This window comes from Nannobrachium achirus, assembly GCF_963921795.1.
Source record: "Nannobrachium achirus genome assembly, chromosome: 23".
NCBI lineage: Eukaryota > Metazoa > Chordata > Actinopteri > Myctophiformes > Myctophidae > Nannobrachium > Nannobrachium achirus.
In genome coordinates, this window is record NC_137830.1 from 45,454,835 (window position 1) to 45,477,551 (window position 22,717).

At 42.0% G+C, this 22,717-nt stretch overlaps 2 protein-coding genes across 2 annotated transcripts; one reads left to right on the forward strand and one right to left on the reverse strand.

Annotated features, from left to right (window-relative positions):
- The first annotated feature begins 580 nt into the window (after window positions 1-580).
- mcm10 (minichromosome maintenance 10 replication initiation factor) lies at window positions 581-14,170 on the forward strand. Its single transcript, XM_080754471.1, has 17 exons — window positions 581-715; window positions 1,853-2,134; window positions 3,542-3,748; window positions 4,276-4,422; window positions 4,529-4,730; window positions 5,340-5,505; window positions 5,613-5,780; window positions 5,868-5,984; window positions 6,482-6,678; window positions 7,354-7,436; window positions 8,182-8,292; window positions 8,918-9,403; window positions 9,768-9,898; window positions 10,443-10,556; window positions 11,126-11,271; window positions 11,539-11,581; window positions 13,905-14,170. The coding sequence occupies exons 1-17, from the start codon at window positions 709-711 to the stop codon at window positions 13,986-13,988; spliced, it is 2,691 nt and encodes an 896-aa protein (XP_080610597.1). The 5' UTR covers window positions 581-708; the 3' UTR covers window positions 13,989-14,170.
- A 1,549-nt stretch (window positions 14,171-15,719) lies between these two features.
- Window positions 15,720-19,841, reverse strand: ucmaa (upper zone of growth plate and cartilage matrix associated a; the record flags this gene model as incomplete). The annotated part of the gene is made up of 5 exons (XM_080754176.1): window positions 15,720-15,808; window positions 17,090-17,188; window positions 19,271-19,366; window positions 19,521-19,580; window positions 19,784-19,841. The coding sequence occupies 5 exons, from the start codon at window positions 19,839-19,841 to the stop codon at window positions 15,720-15,722; spliced, it is 402 nt and encodes a 133-aa protein (XP_080610302.1).
- Window positions 19,842-22,717: the final 2,876 nt, after the last annotated feature.

A 22,717-nucleotide genomic window follows, 5' to 3' on the forward strand; every position in this document is an offset into this window, starting at 1 on the left:
GTGTGTGTGTGTGTGTGTGTGTGTGTGTGTGTGTGTGTGTGTGTGTGTGTGTGTGTGTGTGTGCGCGCGCGCGCGTGTGCGTGTGTCAATGAAAACGGAAAAACAGCGCCCTCTATGTTCAGAGAATCTGTTCTTTTTCAGGTTAAGAGCATACTTCTCTTTGCCTGACTGTTAAACCGAAATCATTTACATCATAATCAAAACGTTTTTAGTTATTTGAATTTTTTTTTCTTTCCCCCTGATAGTACATTTATCAATCGACTTTGATTGTTATTGGCAGAGTTGGCAAAGAAAATGGGACACAGTGGGCAGTTTTAATCAGGCAAATCGAAAACGGCCTACAAAGTAAATACACAACGGGGTCCTACGTTTAGCGCCAGTTTTAGACATTCATCGCGGCAGCAGCAGCTGATGCATTGTAGTCACTTCAATAACAACACATACATTGTAGACATAATAACCTGTTAGGTTGGTAAATAGAGCAATTAATAACTATTCTGTCAACAAGCGTATGCAGTGGTAAACTGACAAGATATTAGTCGAAGACGAAGGTGACACAATGTAAGTGTGTGTGCGTGTGTGTCCCCTTTACTATCTGATCTATCTAACCCACTGCTTAAGTTAAAAGGACTGAATAATCTGTTTTTGTTTGTGTCTCATAGAGCCATCTAAACTAAGGATTGTCTTACCTCCGAGGGATTTCTGAAAATGGAAAGTAAGTAGAACGTAACATTTTCTGATTATTGTGATTCTCGGTATTCCGTGTCTCCAGCGTCTGCAAGCTAGATTGAGACCACGTCACACACATTTTGATCTGTCTCCCAATCGACTTTCACATGACATCGATTTCAAGATCTCATTGATAAGGTACTTGGACTTACATCGTTTAAACTTTGCCCCATGTATACGATGTAGTATCCTCCATATAGGACAGTAGTAGTACAGTGAGTAGAACCAGCGAGACATTATTGGCTAAATTGCATAGAGAGCTCTGCGTTTCTATGTTAACCCCTTCTACAGTCTATGTGTTAAAGTAAACGTCTAGTGGCCTTGCTGCTGTTACGAACTCTTCCACTTTGGAACAGGCAGGCAGCCTTCATGATTCTTTCCCGATGGCAATCCTGTCTCGTCCATGAAGTCTAAATGATTACAGACTACAATAAGCACATAATACTAGACAATGTCCAATTTTATTATTGTCTGCAGTGCGTGCTAAGTCAATGTTTAGCAGACAGACACAGGCATTGACACTAAATGGCCCTAGGGTTGCCCAGTGCCCACCTGCCCCTGGCAGGTAAATACATCTTTGGGGTAGGTGGAGATTGCGTTCAGGTTGCCTGACCAGGCAAGTGCTCATTTGCGAGGGGAGGCAACCATAATTTATATCTATAAACACAACACAAGGTATCTGTCTGAACACCTGAACGGCCAGAGCTTTCTGGTCTGTGGAATTTAAAATAAGAGCACTGTTGACCTATATGTCTTATTCATACAGCCCCAGTAAGCAAGTAAAACAATACGTGTTTAATTGAATGGTAATTCAAATTTTACCTATCATTTTAAAATGGATTTACTGGGCAAAAAAGTAAACGCTTTTGTCCAATGCTAGCTTAGCAACCGGCAGCTTGCCAAGGCTGTTGCCAAGGCAAACATTGGCAAGCAGGAAGTTATTCTAAGCTAGCATTGGACAAAAAAGCTTTTTGGGAGGGGCATAGCTACTGGCTAATTGACCTGTACTTGCCTACAGGCAAGTGCTTCTGAGACCTCAGTGTCAACCCCTGAGACATATATTCCCCCGCTTATTATTTCCTACATTGTACGGAGCAGTGATTCTGAGCATGTGTGTCTCTAGGTGAGGATGATCTGGACATATTGACTGCGCTGCTAACGGAGTCTGAGGGCCCTGCAGAAAAGCGTGATCCAACATGTCAAGAGGCAGAAGATGACTTGGATGACCTGTTTGACAATGACGAAGATACCGGCGAATACAGGGACGGGATTGAGGACGATGTGAAGAACGGGGACAGAGTGACTGATCTCTTTGGAGATGTTGATGACATTGAAGATGAGAAGGTAGACGAAGCTCAAGGAGAAGCCACTGGGAGCCTTAACAAGTCCAGGGAAGACTTAGAAGGTTTGTGCAAAAATGGTTGTCAACTCGTTTTATCATATTATGTTAGTGTATAGCGTGTTAGTAACACAATTTACACTAAACACTGTTGAATATCTAGTATTACTGTATGTAGTATATTGAAACAACCATTAGTAATGGGGCTGTTTAGTATGACATCATTTTGTAGGCAGAGGAGAATTTCTGCCCCCAGTTTCCGTGAATCTTTTTACTATTTTTACTATTTACACATTTTTCTTCTCTTTGTTGTTGAAAGGAAAGTGTTAGAATTATACTTTAGTCGTTATTTTTGTCTCGGATCTGTTGAAATAGCGAGGGACAGAAAATGCTCTGGGGGCAGAGTTCTCCTCTGCCTACAAAATGATGTCACGGATTAAAAGCCCCATAGTTACTGATTCACTTTACTTGATAATGATAATGAATACTTGTTCATTTATTTTTTGTGCATTTCAACATTGCATGCTCAGCACCAGTACACATATTGCATGCCTGTTTTTTTTATTTATTAGATCCCCATTAGCTTACTATACTGTTACAGCAGCTACTCTTCCTGTCCTTCCTTTTTTACATCAATACATTACTTACATTTCATACAACTAACTCATAAACTGTCTAATACATTCGATGGCTCTATAATACAATTTAATCAACATAAGTGATAAATCTCTTATCTCACCTTAAATGTAAAATTAAATATTATAGTGGGATGTATATCTCATATCCCCCTTTTCTTTTCTTTTTTTTTACATCACTTCTTGTATCTACTGTATATCCTGGGGTACATTTCTTGCTCATTTGAAGGTCTTAACTTTAGACCAAAGGACAGGGGTTGTAGTTTGTTTCTGTGGTTCAATGCTGTGGACCTGTAAAGCCTGTTGAGATTGTAGCAGACAGTGATTAAGAACTATAAGTGACTTGATTTGCATAGCATATCTGCCCTACTATCATGGTTCTATAATCAATACAACTTATTTGATGAGAAAGCGGTTTTGTGTTTAGGCCTGTCACAATTATTACTTCATAGTTCATAATCGTCTAATCACAATTATTTGTCATAATCGTTTCCATGTTGAAAAATTTTCATATATTTTCAAACATTTTCAAAATGAGCTTGTAGATCGGCTATTTCCACTATCAATGTTCTTTTATAAGTGTAAAGTGGTCAAATATTTCAGTTGTTTCTTCTTACCGGTAGGTTATGTGTCATATCTGCCATGTGCAGCTTCAAAAGCCTACAAGCCAAACAGAAATGTAATTGTCAACGACAAAAAACACACTTAAATCGTTAATCGTTAAATTATTTGTGTGACAATCGTCATGTAAAATGTCATAATCGTGACAGCCCTAGTTGTGTTTGACAACGTGAAAGCTAATTTACGGTGGGTTGTTGTATCCGTTTTCTTCTGTTAGCTGAGATGAGGCGTATGCAGGAGGAGATGGAGAAGCTCCAGCAGCAGCTAAAAGCGTCACAGAAGGCATCCACTGCAGCCTCCACTCCAGCCAGGAGTGCCGGGAGTCTGTCTAGCCCTAAACCCAGGACACCTTCACAGGGAGTGTCCAGGCAGATCTTCACCACCAAACCGCCCCCTTCCGCACACAAGACCAAGACCCAAACGGGTATGATTTTCACCATTCTATACAGAGCATTTGATGATCCCATTCCATTCAGCACGGTGTGAAAATCTATTTGCAAAGACTTTCTTGAGACTGATAGTTCAACGAACACAAAGGTCATTGAGTGGTAATTTCTTTGTTATATTATCGTTGCAATTTAAAGTGCGGATTGATTTGAACGGTACATAGCACAGAAAGATTGATTTAGTAATTATAACAAATGTCCCATGTCCCATGACAACTGTCCCATCCAATGATGTTTAGTCAACATTAAATCAATTATTCAGGTAAGTATTTTTCATTTGAATGAGTTGAGTTTAAAGGAAATGTACGCAACATTTTAAAAGATTATTATTAATGGAACAAATTGTCACGATAGACTGTACTATATGACTGAAGCTGTGAATAGACAATTACATGTATTGACAGCAGTATGGCCCTTTTAGATATACTGTACCTACACTAGCAAGCAGAACAGAATGGTGCAAATATATCTATATCTATATATACATATATATCTTTGCCTGCAGTAAAGCCATCGACCACCCCAGAAAGACGAGAAGGCCAGAAGTTGCACAATTCCTCAGACTTCTCTGCGGCGTTGAACAATGCTGACACATTCAAAAGGAAACCTAGAGTAGCCCACCAGACCAATCCTAGTTCTTCATCTTCGCCAGGTAAAATTTGGACAATTGGTAAATATGTGGACATTTATGATTAGCATTCATTTTGTGGAATTTAATGACTTTAATGTTTGTTTGTTTTCCCCCTCTTCCTCTTCAGAAGATAGAAGCCCTCTGGTGGAGATAAAGATCGGCAGCTCGTTCTGTCCAATAGAAACCTCAAGCAATCCACTTCGTTCACCTCCAGCTCCAAAAACCAGACCTGGTTTTTCTCCTTCCACAACACAACAGGCAAAGCCCCACAGTCATCCTCCTGCTCCAAAAGACGTGGCCGTTGAGAAGTTCTCTGGATTACGGCTAAGGTAGGCCCACCATCCCTAATATGTCCAACTCCAAACTGTCCAAAGCAATATGGAGCAAATATCCACAACAAGAACATGCACTAAAGTGGTTTTGTTTTTCCGTGCAGCACTTACGTCAACAGTTGTTGTTTTTAAATGTGCTATGTAAATAATGTTAGATTTGATTTTATAAGAGACATTTTATCCTATGTGTGTTTGTGTTATCCAAGTACTCCCTGGAGAGCCTTTAACCCATTTAGAACGGGTACACATTGTGTACCATTGCGAGCTTGTAGATCTGCTATTTTTGGAAAATCGTGAAAATTTGAATTTTGACCCAATTCTATAAGTGTCTTTTGAATCCTTCTAAGATTTTTTTATTTTTTGAAAAACCTATGTTTCTATGTCAGCAATTGAGTTACAAACGTTTGCTTTGAAAATACATACAGTATTTTCAAAGATTTGCACATATTTTCACGACTTTTTCAAAAATAGCAGATCTACAAGCTTGCAGCGCGGCACTCGGTGCCGCGCTGTGAGCTTGTATATCTGCAACTTTTCACTGGTTAAAGCATTCAATAATTCTAGGCCTAACAAGGCTGAGGTGTCATTTGTGACTGTTGTGTTTAGGAGACCTCGCGTGTCTTCCACCGAAATGGACAATAAAATGGCTAACCGCAGGATGATCCGGCTCTCCCAGCTGCCGGAGCGTTTGGCCAAGGAGAAGCTAGAGGACAGCGACTGGGTAACCTTCGCTGTGCTGGTCAGCAAAGCCACCCCGCAGAGCAATAGCAGTGTATGTCTATATTTACTTCCTTACTGTCCGGTGACTTCTCCAATCGCTGTCAACAAAATGAAAACATTCCGTGTTGGCCGTTGCTGAAATGATCTTCTTTTTTCCAGGGCAAGACCTTCAGCATTTGGAAGCTGAATGACCTCCACAACCTGGATGTGTACGTGTCCCTCTTGCTGTTCGGGGAGGTGCACAAGGAACACTGGAAAACTGAGCCTGGCACCGTGATTGGTGTCCTCAATCCCAACCCCATGAAACCGAAAGATGGCTATGACGGGGTGAGTGAAAGCCATGTGAGAAATTATAATGCATTTTGAACGAATACAGCCTTGACTTTGTTTCCCTTTCCCTGTCCTTTTTGTCAGGTCAGCCTGTCGGTAGACCACCCGCAGAAGGTGCTGTTGATGGGGGAGGCCCAGGACTTTGGCACCTGTAAGGCGGCAAAGAAGAATGGAGAACCCTGCTCACAGCTTGTTAACTTGGTGGGCCCCCAAACCTTCCACAGGTCTATTAGGAATGGGACGATAATTGTTGTTATCGTTTATCGTGATTAAAAAACACTCAATCGTGGAGGTTTAAATTTATCGTGAAATTATCCTCCGTCATGCACTGGGATCAATTCACGTTTTATTCACAGAGCTTCATGTCTGGTACCATTTAAACCCTTTATAATTGGAAATAACGTACTTGATACTTTTTTTTTTCACTCGGTACCAAAAATAGCGGATCTTCAAGCTCAACGCATGGCAACGTGTTGTGAGCTTATATATCTTCTATTTTAGGCAAATGTTCCGCCCCAGGATAATAGATGTTGGGGATATTTAGATTATCGATAATATCGAAAATCGCAATTTGTGGTCACAATAATCGTGACATGAAATTGTCATATGTCCCATCCCGAAGATCTATGCATAAAGTATAAACTGCCACCACTTTCTTTTCTGTGTCTTATTGTTGTTCCGTCTGCTTGATGTCCCAGTATGAATGCCAATACTGTCAGTACCACGTCAAAGCCCAGTACAAGAAGATGAGCTCCAAGAGGTCCGAGCTCCAGTCCTGCTTCTCAGGAAAGGCTACTGGCAAGGTAAAGGCGAAGGGCGGGAGCCTGAAGGAGCGTCTGTGTAACGAGGGCTTCTACTACGGCGGAGTGTCGTCATCTGCCTGTGCCACGGCTCTGTGAGTGTTGTAGTTGAGGATTATGTACCGTACAGTATACTTTGTTGCTAGAAGAAAATGGCTTATTTCCACCAAGTAACGCTAGTGTGCAGTAGGGCATTCACCAAATATTCGAATATCAAAGTCACTATTCCTCGACGTTCACCGAAGTCGAATATTCGCTTTTTATTTTTTTATCGTTTTCTCTTTAAAAAAATATATAGTTTATAAAGCTTGGCTAGATAGGAAGTCATAAAAATGGGTTGTCAATGGCCCTGGTGGATGCATTTGTTAATGCTCTATACCAGGGCTTCTAAAACCTTTTTAGGCTGTGACCACCAAAATAAACATATTTGAACTGGGGACCCCCACCCTGACAAGCATTTGGAATTGTAGGTCTTACATTTAATGTGACTCGGTTCCGCAGATAAATATTGTGAAAATAGCAGATCTACATGCATGCATTTTCACAATGTTCGCCTCTTACTTACTTAATATTTGACAGTTTCGCCAGTCCTGTCGAATATTCGACTGTTCGAATACTTTGAGGTCGAATAATTCGAATACTAAAAATCACTATTCGTGAATGCCCTAGTGTGCAGCGAAGTATACGTCAAATTGCTACATCTCTGTGAACAAGTTTTGTTTTTTATGTTTGAGCTGTAAATTCACTGGCTAATATCACTTTTTTTAAAGGTCTAAGCCAAAGTCCCAGAGCACTTTGGACAAGCTGTTTGTGAAGGGCTCAGCACAGCTAGCTAACCAAGCTAAGATACTGGGTAAGAATTTGGGGGAAAATGGAAGAGGAAGGGAATATGAATGTAAAGGAAAACTCAATGCTCTTACTGTGTAGTTGATTTGACATGTTTTTGTACTTGAATTAGCTTATTAGTGTGAATTTACTTGATTCTGTACTTAACCGTTGCCATATAGTTTGCCATGCAAAAATAGCTGACCTACCACATTTACAACATTTTTACTGACCTACACATTTACAACACATCACAATGTGATGCATTGTGAACTTGTAATATTTTAAAATGTTCTTGTCATTTCTCCGTGTTTTAACACATCTGGTGCCAACCCCGAGTTTCCCGAGTTTGAAAAGGTACTACCGCTGTGCCAACCCCGAGTTTCCCGAGTTTGGGCCGTTTTAAAAAAAAGATTTTTGGACCTCCAGAAATGTATTGGGCATGATCGCGATCGCGAAATTGCATGTTTAACCCCATACCAACCCATTCTTTCAAACATGGCAGCCATGTTTGTTTACATCTGAAGAAAACATAATGGCTGATAAATCATGAATGCCTGAACGGATTTCCAAGCGGATTTTTTTGTTTGAAAGCTGTGAACGGTCTGCACACACGTGGTGCATCATCTAGGCATGGGCGTGCACTTTTTACACAATTGCGCAATTACATGGAAGTCTATGGTAACCATGGCAACGTGGGACATTGAAGAGAAAAAATCATAGCAACATAAGTGTTAATTGACTTGTTTGTGTGAATTGACTTGTGTGTTCAGCTCTAAAGTCTGGCGAGGTCTCAGGCTGCACAGATGACTTCAAGACACTGATGGCGGTGCAGACTCCCGGTGCCCTCCAGCTAAAGAAGCACCTGACGCAGGCCAAACCAGGTACTGACTGAAGAGAGACAGGGTTATTCCAACATGATATCCGCTGACATGATAGTAACAACTCTTGTTAGCCGTGTGTATGTTATGTGGGTTTATCAGGGTTCCCACGGTCATGAAATTCCTGGAAATATATTGAAATTAGAAAAATATTTTTCCAGTACTGGAAAAGTTTTGGAATTGATCAAGGGTCCTGGAAGGTCCTGGGAAAAATAGCTATGCATTGTCTTTGGTTATTGATTTTGTTAATACCTCTGAAATGACAATTTAAACATTGGCCAAATTGTCAAATATTAGAGGCAGAAATTGTTAAAATATTTTCACAATAGAAACGTGTTATACAAAATTCCTCAACTCTTAGTGCTCGTCAGGGTGTCGGTCCCCAGTTAGAATATGAATTATTTCGGGGGTCACAGCCTGAAAAGGTTGAGAACCACTGGCATACACTACCTGTCTTTGGGCATTGCGCATAGGAGTAAGCGACTTGTTATTGAGCTGAATTATTGTTATATAGTCCTGGAAATTGGGTTAAATATTCTGAAAAAGTTTTGGAAATGTATTGGTAAAAATGTGTGGGAACCCTGGTTTATATTCTCACTACCCCTCACGGACACGCCATCTCTTCCAGGCTCCAAGGGCACGGGCGGAGCAGGGGTCCAGTCCATTACGGCCTCTGAGTTGATCAAGCAGCAGAAACAGAAGCAGCAGGAGTTGCTGGAGAGCCGCAGAGCAGAGGAGATCCAGAAGAGGGTTTCCCAGAACACCCCCGGGGCTGCGGGAGCACCAGGGCCCTCCTCCCTCCCAGGCCGAGGGGCCCTGCTGTCACCTAGAGCTGCCTCTGAGGTCCCTAAGGCCACCCAGAGCCCCTCTGTGCCCCGCGCCCCCACCCTCGGACGAGGCTTCTCGGAGGGAGAGGACATCCTGTTCTTTGACCACAGCCCTCCACCGGCACCAAGCTTGCCGAGTCTGTCAGCCGCTAAGATGGCAGCCCTCAGGAAGCTGCGAGCTAAAGGCGCGCCGCTGGCAAAGGAAGACCCAAATGCTGTCAAGAGGAAAAGAAATGATAGCAGTGACATCTCTGCCCGTGTGGAGAAGAACCTGGTGTCACCCGATGGTATGCAACATTATAACACAGACACTTGGCAAAGAGTTTGCCTGACAGGCGTTTATCATTTATATGAGGACATTCAAGTCCCAGTTTATATACAGTATAGATATCTTGTCTATTGAAACTTAGATATTTAGTCTTCATTGAGGTATCTATCTATTTTGAGATGAGGTAGAGGGTGTTGGTTGATCATGTACAACACCGGTCGGCCGGAATCAAACCAGGGACCTTGTGATTATGTGGTCAGCGCACTCTCTGGTCATCTACTGACACGATGCCCCATTTCAAAGGCCACCTTAAACCTGAACACACATATGGAGTGTAGGTTCTGGTCAAGTCCTCACCTATTGTTTATCACTCACCCATGCAGGGGACTCGTCTGGGGCCGAGGGCGACATGCCAGCGCAGAAGAAGAGACGAGAACAGCTTGATTATGTTGAGTCAGAGGAGTTTCAGAAGATCCTCAATGCCAAATCTCGCCACAGTCTCGTACTACAGGCGGTAAGATGTATTTCTCATATTGATTAATTGATTCAGTTTTTTTTTTCGTGTTCTGCACACACATCCGCCACAACAAAAGCTCCTTTAACAAAACATATCTCAAGTTCTTCATAATCATCTAAATCAAGGAAATCGCCACAGATAGAAGACATCTTATTAACAAACACCTCTCTTATATCAACATATTTAGGACAATAAAACTAAAAGTGAACCTCATTTCAATTTCACCAAGTTCACAAAACAAACAATCTCTCTCCTCTTCTGGAGTGACATTAAACCTGCCTGTCTACAGAGCTAATAGTAATGTTCCTGATTGTGCACACAGAGATCGTTGTCTGTTGCCTCAAATTATACTTCACATAAGATTCTACAGTGTACATGTCCTTTATGAGACAATAAGTTCGCAACTTAGGTTTATACCAAATATTACATTGCTTCAAAGTGTTCCATACGATAGCTCTAATCATTTTTGTCAACTGATATGGACGTGTGATGGAATATGGATGCATGAATAAAGCTTAAAAGCCCTTCTCTTCTCTCACAGGCTGAGTACCAGCTCCAGGAACGCTACTTTGACGTGCTGGTGAAGAAGGAGCAGATGGAGGATAAGATGAGGGACACCAAAGAGATGAAGTGTCGAGCTGTCTCCTGTAAGAAGGTACTAGACGATTTGTTTCTAATGATTAAAGAGACTTTTATAACAACGACATGGTAAGAGACCAGAATAGAAACTTGTTTTTCCTATGATATTTGTGGGGCTTTTTGCCTTTATTCATAGTACAGTAGGTAGTTAGGAAACAGGGAGAGAGAGATGAAGCAAAGGACGTTGGCATCAGGACTCGAACCCGCAACATGCTGTCAAGCATCAGAGCCTATGTGGTATACGCCTGGACCGTTAGGGCAGTGGGTGCCCCCAGATTAGAAACTTAACACATTTATGTCACTGTGGTAGAACAGAAAACAACAGAAAATCAATCTTCTCTGATTACATTTCTCCCTATTGTACTTGGTTATTTCTTGCTCCTTCTGTTTTGCCCTTTTTTTGTTGTTGTTGTTGTTGTTGGTGGTGGTTAACTTATCTTTCTCTGTGCCACTCATGTCTCACTAATTAAAGAAAAATACAAATCATCACCACAGATGGTCAAAAATAAAGTAAGGTTGAATTTTCCAGTTCACGCTGGATAATATGCCATTCAATCTGATGATGTCTTGTTCCTCCATTGCCAGTGTAACTACACGTACTTCAAGCCAGCAGACCGCTGTGTTGAGCAGAATCATGACTTAAAGTGGCATGATGCGACCAAGCGCTTCTTCAAATGTCCCTGTGGACAGCGGGCAATCGCACTGGACAGACTCCCTCATAAACACTGCAGGTGAGACACTCTTACACACTGAATGACATCTAGGCATGTCACGATTATTATGTAATTGCCTAATCGCAATTAGTTTGCACAATACCAACCATATTAATAAAAAGGATGTACTTTTAAAAAAGTATAAAAGTTATTAAATATGTCAGTCAGAAATGTAATTTATTGTCACATTTAGAACACACAGCCTTGGTAATGTTAATGCTGTGCTCTGTTAGATAATCGTTTGTTATTAGGTTCATTGCTTATTTACGTTTTCTTGTGTTTCAGTAACTGTGGGCAGTTCAAATGGGAAAGAGATGGCATGCTAAAGGTAAATGACGTTTACATGTTGAATAAAGAACTGCATTTCTGTAGGTAATTATAATAGCTGTGGCATGAGGTCACAAACGGAACACAAAACGTATTGTGTAAAAGGTGGTGTGTTTTTTTAAATTGGATGGTGCTTTACTGAAGATATGTTCTGGAAAATCTCTGATTATGCATCTTTCTTTATTTCTATTCTGTAGCGTTAGTTTAAACATTGTTTAATCTGACTTGTAAAAAAACAATTGAAACCCTGATAGCCTGCTGTATGTACCTCCATCACACCACCAACTTTAAATAAGGGGTAAATGTACAGCAGTTGATCATCATTGACAAATAATCCACAACATTCCTGCCAACCTCAGACTGTAACAAGCCCCAGGCCCCAGAAACCTTTTAACTGGGTAATTTTACTGCGTAAAAATGTATTCAGGTGAATTTTGGGAGTTTGATACTTTTATCAGGTTTTACAGGTAGGCTACATTATTTTGTAATTTCATCCATCAAAAAGCTAAAAGTAGGCCTACTTAAATGTGTTTGATGATATACCGCAGTGTTTTTCAACCACTGTGCCTGGGGACCTTTGGTGTGCCCCTGAGAAGGGTCAAAAGTGTGCCCCTTGAAACTGCTTGAAAGCCAGTATTGTATTTATCATTTTAAAAATGATTTAAACTAGTGAAAACAGCCGATCTACAAGCACACAACGCCTCGCGGTGCGAGGCCTTGTGTGCTTGTAGATCTGCTATTTTCACTACTGTTGTGCGACAGCCTTGTATGATGAAGCAGGGCTTTACTTTGCGAAGAAACGTACACATTTGAAACTTGGAGATACAAGGTTTCTTCCCGACAGTGACGATATTTACACCCCCGTATTATGTTGGTGTGCCCAGGGATTATTGTGACATGAAAAGTGTGCCCATGCAGAAAAAAGGTTGAGAAACACTGATATAGCGTGTATCAACACACCATGATCCTGCATCATTCTGAAGGGGGTTATTTTGCAATAATGACCACTTCTCTGTACAATGTCACGCTAATTACGCATGGTGCAAAGAGAGTTTATTCATGGCTTACGAACCTCTGCATCCATAGCAGAACAGCGGTCTGTTATTCAGAAATAACAGACTGAAGAATAGTTGATTTAAAAAAATAAAAGCCATGTAATGATCCTCTTCAGGATCATTACATCATTAATGTCACAAGCCAGGCCTGCGAGTAGAGTTCTTCCATGTAAAACTCTGGTTCTCAACATCAGGTCTGGTGACCCCCAGGGGTCCAAACGGACACCTACAGGTCTGTAACTCTGAGAGTTAAAAAAGTGATGAGCATTTGACAGTGGAGATTGGGGTTTCAGTATAATATAGTTCTGTGATTCTCAACCTTTTTAATTTGAAAGATCCACAGTTTGATATGCATTAGACAGTCCACGGCCCAACATTTGATATCATTTTTCATCTCTTGAGATCCCAATCTACACTGTCAAATCCCCAGTGTTATTTAACTGTGAGAGTGTAGAAATGGGGGTCCGTTTGGTTCCATTTGTACACTCAGAGCTACAGAAGCGTAAGCGGTTCCATTTTGTACACTCAGAGCTACAGAACCGTAAGCGGTTCCATTTGTACACTCAGAGCTACAGAACCGTAAGCGGTTCCATTTTGTACACTCAGAGCTACAGAACCGTAAGCGGTTCCATTTGTACACTCAGAGCTACAGAACCGTAAGCGGTTCCATTTGTACACTCAGAGCTACAGAAGCGTAAGCGGTTCCATTTGTACACTCAGAGCTACAGAAGCGTAAGCGGTTCCATTTGTACATAGTTACAGATCCATAAGGTCAGACCCATGTGGTCCCCGGACACACCGTTGAGAATCAGTGGTGTGTAGGGATGGGACGATATGAAAATGTCGTATCACGATTATTGTGACAAAAGAAATCGCAATTTACGATATTATCGCAATAATCAAAATCCATTATCCTGGGGCGGAACATTTGCAACAACGCGTTGTGAGCTTGTAGATCTTCTATTTTTCAGCAAAGACATTTGATAGAGAGTGAAAAAAAGTCTGTATCGAGTACGTATATATTAAGTACCTTTTACCAATTATAGAGGGTTTAAGTGGTACCGGATATGCAACTCGGCAAATAAAAGGTGAATTGATCCCAGTGCATGAAGGAGGACGATATCACAATAAATTAAATCTCTACGATACGATTATTGAGTGTTTTTTTATCACGATAAGCGATAATATCGCTTATCGTCCCATCCCTGGTGGTGTGAAACATCATCACGTCAATGATCCTAACTCATATTTCATATTTCTCAATCCCAGGAGAAGAAAGGACCCAAGCTAGGTGGCGAGCTGCTAATGCCTCGGGGAGAGGAACAGGCCAAATTCCTGAACAGCATGAACTGACAACAGCCCTCCCCCAATGGTTACCTTCATCTTGTCATCTTCCTTGCTACTCACAAGGCGCTCACAACTTTGTGTGTCGGGGAAATTTGAGTATTTTTAACCACTTAAAAATGAACCGAATGTTCCACCTATTTTTCTTGGAACGTTCTCCTATTATGACATGCCCAGAATAGGGACAAGACACTAGGGTTCATATGATTTAAGTTTGTTAATGTTGTTAATGTTACATTTCCTTGAATAATTGACTACGTGCTATTGTTTTATGTTAATTATGGAGATCTTCCTGTGTGCTTTCTTAATTAAACAATTTGTTCTCAACTTCTGACCTCCTGCTGGATTTGCTGGAAATGAACTTATTAAAGTAAGTCATTTGAAGAGAAATGCTAATTTACTTTTGTGTTTTTTTTTTTTTTTTGCATTATTTGCCATCTAGTGAGTCTGTGTTGCTGTCCGGTAGAAACCTAATATTTTCAGTTTTTTGCCATTTTTCATAATTCAGTGCTATTGATTACCCTTCATGTCTGTGTGTTTTGGTTAAAAATGTAAATGTTAAACCAATGAAAAAAGCTTCTGACATAACTAGCTAACTCCATTGGAACCTCAAATTGTCTGCCAGACCAGCTAATTCCACCAGAGGGGTCAGAGTTACAGTAGCTGGTTTAGCTCTCTCCGCTGGGTGACAGAGCAGCTGCAGAGGCATGAATTAGCTTGGAAATCCATTGTCAGCTGTTCTTATCATTGATAGACAAAACCTCCTAACTCCACTTGAGCTGGACGTTTTTTCATCCTAAAATATTAACATTTTGGAGTTGGCTGGTTTCTACCCAACAGCAAAGATATACAGTATCTAGTTGTATTTGTTCATAAAATGTTCGGTACGTAAAACAAATCATCCTAGTTGTGAGAATTCATTTGATCAGAAAGGAGTGGACGTCAAGTCAAATGACTTGAGAGGGTTTTTCTTTTTCTTTTTTTTTACTTTTTTTCCCCCCTGTTCATATTCTGTTTTTGCATTTTTCTCCATCTCCTCTGTTTTCTCTTCTGCCCAGTTCTTGTGTAATATTTCCACTGGAATGTGGAGAGCCTCACATGGAGCCCAGACATCATCCATCCCATTGCTGATGAGTTCTCCAGGGCACTACATCTTCTGCTCTTTTAGTTCATCCACCCACTCTCCTCCCTGATCCACACATACTGCAAATACCTGGTAATGCTCATATGAATTATGACACACCAGGGCTACAGTATTTGCTATGGAAACCATGTCTTTATTTGTAGTTGTATTACAGTAGTGATCTTTGCTCAGTTTGCTGACAAAGACAACACTGCCACTGTCTCTGGAGATCCAGCAATTATCTGAGAATTCTGAAATATCTCATTGTGTAGTTTTCAAATGGAAAACAATAATATACCGTTATAGTAGTGTTAATGTATGGAACAGTAATATAAAAAGCATGCATACTTTAGCAGACAGATTGCTGTTTTAAGACTCTTAAGCTGAAGTTCTAGATTGCGTTCTTTATTACAAAAAAAGAAAAGAAAAAAAAAGTATATATTTTACAATTTGAGACATATTGCACCATTTAGGTTTCCTTGACAAAGCTTTATGAGGTGAATAGTGGACTGTTGTGAGGGGAAGGGGGGTGGTCTGTCAAGGAACATGAATCATGAGAAGGCAGCAGATTGACCACTGTACAACTGCTGGCCTCTTTCCAAGGTTACTGAGCATGCTCAGTGGCTCCAGTAGTAGCGTGGGTATTGGCCGTCGTAGTGGTACTCGCGCACCTGCTCGTTCTTCTCCCTCGTTCTCTCGTGTTGCTCTGTGGAGGTGGAGATTTGGGTCGTTACTGGCAGAGTTACTGAGAGAGATTATTTACGAATCTTGACCTTTTGTACGTAAATGAAGAATAATCATATAACATTTAATAATGTATTTATTGGAATTTGTTTAGGTTTTCTCAGTGATGACAAGAAACATAATATTTGTAATACTTGCCATGTAGAAGTTGTGCTTGGAATGTACTTCCAAACTCTACTTGTACTGTAGTTCCAAACACTACTGCAGGGTTCCCCAATTAGTTTTCCTCAAGGGCCGAATTATGTCTAGGGTACCAAGCCGAGGGCCACAACATTGCAGGGGGCGACGGTGGCGTTCCCACTACTCCAGCGACAGTTTTCGTCGTTGTCGGGTGAAAATCTTGTATGTCCAAAACAGTTCGTTTTGAATTTATCATATTAAAAATGATTTAAACAAGTGAAAACAGCCGATCGCGAGGCGTTGTGCTTGTAGATCTGCTGTTTTCACTACTTTTGTGCGACGGCCTTGTATGATTTGCGAAAGAACGTACAAATTTGGAGATACAAGATTTCCACCCGACAATGACGATATACTAGTGTTGTTGCTGCTCTTATACCACCATTATTACTGGGGTTGGTGTGGGCCAGACAGTTGCCCCCCGCGGGCCGCAAATGGCCCGCGGGCCAGCTATTGGGGAACCAATAGCTGCCACTAAACAATCTGCTAAGTTTTTTCATAGAGATGTTTCTTTTCACAGAATCAAAGGTCTTATGGTCATGATTCATCAGGCTCCCGGGTGGCTTGGTTCTAAGCTTAAAATAATTGATATAAATATTTGTGTTAATCTTTATGGGAAAAATGAATGGACAATTTTTTGAGTGGCACCAGTAAACCCACTGCTATGCACTATAGTTCCAAACATTACTGTGTAGTTCCAAACACTGCTGGATACAGTACTTCCAAACATTACTGTATATAGTTCCAAACATTGGATCATCATAGTGGGAGCTGATCAAGCACATGCGAGATCAAAGCGCGTTGTAAAGCTTTCTCTTCCAAACGGCTCTGGCGGTTACTGGCATTTGACACTTTCTGGATATATATTTAGCACACGATTGCATCTTTATTCTCAAGGCCCTCAATTTAGAAGCTGCTGTTAACCCTTTTCCCATTTAACAACTGGCCAGGCAACCACACAGAGAGCACTGTCTGCTGCGGATCGACGCAAATGGACACTTCAGGTTTAGTGTGAGACCTCAGGCTGTCATCTGCGGCTCAGTGGCTCGCGGGGATTGTGTCTTACCGTCACGCTCCTCTTCCACGTAGTTCTCAAACTCGTTCCTCTGCTCCTCGTTGTACTCGCGCCTCCTCTCGTTCGCTGACATCCTCACCCTCTGCTCGGCTGTGGAGGAAGAGGCGGGAGGGAGTGAATGATGTGAGAGACATCGGCGGTATGGTGGGGAAGAGGCTAGAGGCGTTTTGTTGTTGTTTTTAAGCAATGTAATGCTGGGAGTTCTAAACTTTTCCATGCCAAGGCCTCTGGTTGTGACCTCCCACTGTCAAATGGCTTTACCCCAAAAATAGCAGATCGACAAGCTTGTGATGTGTTGTGAGCTTTTTTTAAATCTTTTTTAAAAGGGCTTTTATGAGGGCTTTTATGCATTTATTAGATAGGACAGTAGACTGACAGGAAGAGAGATGGGGAGTGACATGCGGCAAAGGTCGTCCGGATCGGGAATCGAACCGACATCAATGCCTATGTGGCAATGCCTATGTGGTATGCGCCCGGTCCAGTAGGCCAGCGGGCGCCCCATATTGGCTATTTTTGACAACTTTTTTATTTAGACAATGGCATGTCCAAAATAAGCAGGGATGTAAGCTTAAAAGTAGTTAAACTGGTACACTAATCGTATGAATTGGAAAATACACCTACTACTTTACTATATATGTATTTTATTATTATTATAAAAAAAAATGGTGGGTGCCCTCCCTGGCACCCACCATTTTGAAAACCTGTGATGTAATTAGCATGCTACTACAGTGCCTCATAAATTATGCTTGTATGAGCTCTTGCATGCACAGGGGATTACAGAGCAGTTACTGTGTACATTTGACATTAGCACTTTATGCCAATATTTCAGTAAACATAGTCACACACACTTGTTTTCCTACCAAGTACTGTAATGTTTTGGGGCTTTAGCTGCAGGTCCTCTCCCATTCAGCTGTGGTGGAAGAAGTACTTTTACTTAAGAAAATGTAGCAATACCAAATACTGTTATGTAAAAGGCCTGTATTAAGAAATTGAGTAAAAGTATTGGATCAAATTATACTTGCAGTACAAAAGTAAAAGTACTAAAATGTTTGTCTTAACGTTTTCAAGAATAGCTGATCTACTAAGTTACTTTCCACCTCACATGAATAATGGAGGCCAGGCCTTTCTGTTTCTAATCTATTTCTCTGCACCTTTTTTCCATTTACAGTACCTTCTCTCTCTCATTCCTTGTCATGCCTCTCTCACACTCGTTTTCTGTTTATTGGTCGCTACATTGCAATCCTCAGCTCCTGCTGCATTCTCCCCTGCTACCTGTGCATCACTTTGCCACCGGGGTCACAACTTCAAAGCACCTCACTCGCCCACACATGCACAACATGCGTGGCAGGCTGTGTCCCCTCAGGTTCTCATGGGGTTGTGTTGGCAAGGGATATAAACAAAAGACCTGGCTTTTTTGTTCAAGGCTGCGGACTCATTTGGTGCGGTTTCAGCGGGGAGCTGTGAAGTGGACCACAGGAAGCAGTCTAACTTTAACTGAGGGAGACAACATCACATAGAAACTACTCCATAGTACCCTGTGACTCCCTCTGAAGCTTCCAGCTGTGTGTGTGATAGAGAGAGAGAGAGAGAGAGATAGAGAGAGAAGTGTCACTGCTCAATAGTAGGGCACATGTGTACATTTCAGGCAACTTCTTTTCTCTGCTAAGGTTTCACAGCTGATGGTCACTACCTCAAACCGTCTCGGCACATAGACATCAAAGCCCCTGCCCTTTTACTCGTCTGTAAAAAGTGCCCTCTCCAGACATGCATGCCGTTTTTACTATGGTGAAAGAATTGCAAATGCCCCTCTTTCCATGCCATACCTGAAGGCAGCATTCAAGAAAATGACCTTGTCCAAACTCTCCTGAACTTGAATGCAGCGTCTTATATTGAAAGAATTATTGAAAATAGCCGAAATATTCTCTGCACATCCCTGGTCTCGGCCATAAACAACCTGTACACATTCAAGTCAACACAACAACACACCCACACCATGATCTACCAAGACCACCTGCCCTCTGCCAGATCTGACACATTTCAACTGCCTACACACTGAGACCACTTCAACCACACTGGCTAAGTTGGTGCATGTCAACCACATTGCAAGTTGTTAAATACCCCCTCCCCACACACACGCACACAAACAAACCCCAGACCATCCACCAGCTCTACCTTGGTACTCATCCATCCACCTAACAGAGCGGCGGCTGCGACGCTTGAAGAAGTTGGAGGCGTCCGACTCGGGCATGAAGACGTGCCGCGCCGGCCCTAGGGTTCAAAAGGGGTGGGTGGGGGGGTAGCAGAGGTCAGAAAGCCACGGTACAGCAGGTCACATATAAGCAGTGGCAGGTGCGGTCATGGGAGAAAACCTAATATATGCCCAGCCGGGTTGTGTTTAAAAGGAAAAAAAAAGTGCATTCACCTTTGGTTTCCTCTGCCTTGGGGTCATCTCGTACCGCAGCGCTTTCCACCCCGCTGGAGACTAGGAGAGAGGAGAAACAAACGTTTTTTTTTTCCCACATCGCAAGCAGATAAAGATTTGGTTGTCCGTCCTCTAATCTACTGTTAAGAATTTGTGTCTCGTTATTACCACGCCCTCTCTACCCCCACCTACCTGTTCTTCAGCCCCCCCTCCCTCCCTCCCTCCCTAACCCCTGACTTTTATCCCAGGCCCCTTTCACTAACCGGTGAGGATGAGGAAGGTGGCGAGCAGAGAAAGTATGGTGACTTGCATCCAGGACATCTCAGAGGGGACAGTGGTGCTCTGCTGGATCCACAGCACAACTGAATGAGAGGGAGAGAGAGATTGAGGCAAGGGAGGGAGAGTGGGAGGAGAGAGAGAGAGAGAAAGAAAGAGTCTAATGGGAGAAGGGGGACAGCTGGAATTTCACTAACCCAGGGGAGGAGGAGTGGTATGGGGTGAAGTGAGGGGAAGAAGTAGGGGCTATGGAATATAACCTGAGGAAAAGCAGAGGGACAGCGCTCCAGTCGGTGTGTTGTTTTGATTACTGTAAGACATTCAAAAACAAACACTTTCCTGGAAATGCACTTGCATGACCATTTAACAAATCTCGAAACTTTTACATTTCAAGGTCTCCCCTTAACTCTGATTGTGTACCAATGGAACCAAATGGACCCGTTTGGGTCCATTTGGTTCCATTTGTACACTGTCAGAGTTACAGACTTGTATGGGTCCATTTAGACCCCCATAAAGGAACCCACAGAGTCCCTGGAATCCACTTTGAGAACCACTGCTTTATAAAACGCTGCAAAGTAACACATAGTGAGCTTGTGGATTGGCTATTTTGACTTTATTTTCTTTTTTCTTTATCACCTACTGTATGACATGCCCACAATAGACATGCCAGGTTGAAGGTGGTTTAGGAGTGAATGGGAGATTGCTAGAAAAGAGCTGGCATAAAGACAGTACAGTTCAGATATAAAAATATCTAAATATTCAATCAAGCAACTTAAAAACTGTTTGGGGTGCGTACAGAAGTCCAAGAAGATGTAAAAAATAAGTGATTTAAAGTAAAATTTCCCTTTAGCTAATAATATAATCATATTAAAATTAAAACTTAAATAAATGTATTAAACAGGATTTAAGAACAGTGTTGCAATAGGCAGCACAGTGGAGCAATGGAAATACAATATTTCCAAATAAAATATTTCCATTGCATTACAGAAAGGGAATACGATGGAAAAAGGAAAAGCCAACATGATTGACTAGTGATCCAGAGAGCCAAAGGTTTCTGAAAGTTATGAGACTGGATAGTTGGACAGAGAGGGAATAACTTCCCTCCAGAATACCTCCAGGAGGACACTCTCACATTCAGGTTATCTATCAGATAAACCACCAAACAACTCACTCACTCACACACTAACGCTCACGCTTATCTACGTTTATCTATTCACTCGCTTCAGCAACTGATCCCAAAGTTCACATGGTATTGGCCATTAGCATTATACCAACGCTGACGGAGCCCGAATTTCATTTCTCCCAAATTAAAGCTGTTTATTAGCGTTTTCTTTGCCTGTTGTCATGGTTACGGTCCGTTCCTCCAGGCCATGGGATCTGTAGCCCCACACACACACCCCTCTCTCTCACAGTTAGGAATGCTCTCTCTCTCTCTCTCTCTCTCACCAGGTGCGTTTGATGTGTGTCTCATCTTCCAACGGGTATGAAAAAAACTATGTGGAGCAAGCGCATTCATACTTATATTCACCTAAATTTGCTGTTAAATTATTTGCATCATAAATATACACTCCTCCATGAGCTGCTCCTTACATTATGATGCTCCCACATATTCTCACGTACGCACCACAGTAACTTTCCCCACAACCCACACTCTACACATATTTTGGAGCACATATCTTCGAACGGGTAAGGTCTAGTTTAGTATATATTTTCATTTGTTGTGTTGCTGCTGTCAGAGGTTTTACTCTTATGTACCTGTCCTGTACACAAGACATAACAATAAAGACCACCTCGTACCTTTTAGGCTTAGACCTTGACAGTCTTTCTTGATGTCTGCATTTATGAACACTGAGGTTCCATGACTTCAGCTTAATTTATACTTGCATACCATTATGTCTTCTGCCAAAAATAACTGCTTTTCAGTTAAATGTTTTTTAGCGAATGACACAGCCATATGACGAATGTCTGCTGAATTATTCTTGGTGTGCAAAGTTTTGTCTTGGCAGGAACCCATACTTTTTGGCAGCATCTCACAAAACCAGATCAATTGTAAATCTACTATTGTACCCTAAGCGCATTAGTTACCATAGGAAAAGGACATTTCTGATTTAGTATGTGTCTGTGTTATATGCACTTGTCTGTGCTACTGTAGTTGAGAATCTATTTCTCTTAGAAGGAAAATGGGCAAGGGGATGGCTGTTTGGCCAGCCTGCTCTACAGATGTGGCTACAGATTTTGGCAATAGGTGTGTCTGCAATTAAACCTGTGTGTGTCTCGAGCGCACACACACATGCTTTCATATCATGGGGATACCGGTTGCTGGAAGGGATGCACTCAAGAGCATGATGAAATTAGAGATCAAACATCACTGTTTTCCTAACACGTGGAGTTTTCCTGCATTAGCGTCAGACTCTGAGCCAGAGGTTCCCCTTTTGAACAAAGTGGCCTTTCTCTCCGTTTCTCATGGCTCAATACATTAGAACTTGCCTCGTACACCCATGCCGAGTTCTGCAGGCAGGTATTTCTTTTTGTTCCAGCATGAGAGACGTGGGCCTCAGCCAGGGAACAGCCAATCTCCCATTTCAAAAACACCCACCAGGGACGTGCTGGCCATTGGGAAAAGCGGGACAACTCCCGAACGGCCGGTTCATTCCCGGCCGCGGTCCCGGCCGGCCATTAGGAAAAAATGTAAAATAAAATGTCGGCCTTCGTTCCATTTTGGGAGCTGGGCGGCCAACAAAGTAAATCGTCACTGTCGTGGTTTCAAATTTATACATTTTTTCGCAAAGCAAAGCCCTGCTTCATCAGACAAGGCCGTTGCACAAAAGTAGTGAAAACAGCAGATCTACAAGCACACAACGCCTCGCGGTGCGAGGCGTTGTGTGCTGGCGTTGTGTGCTTGTAGATCGGCTGTTTTCACT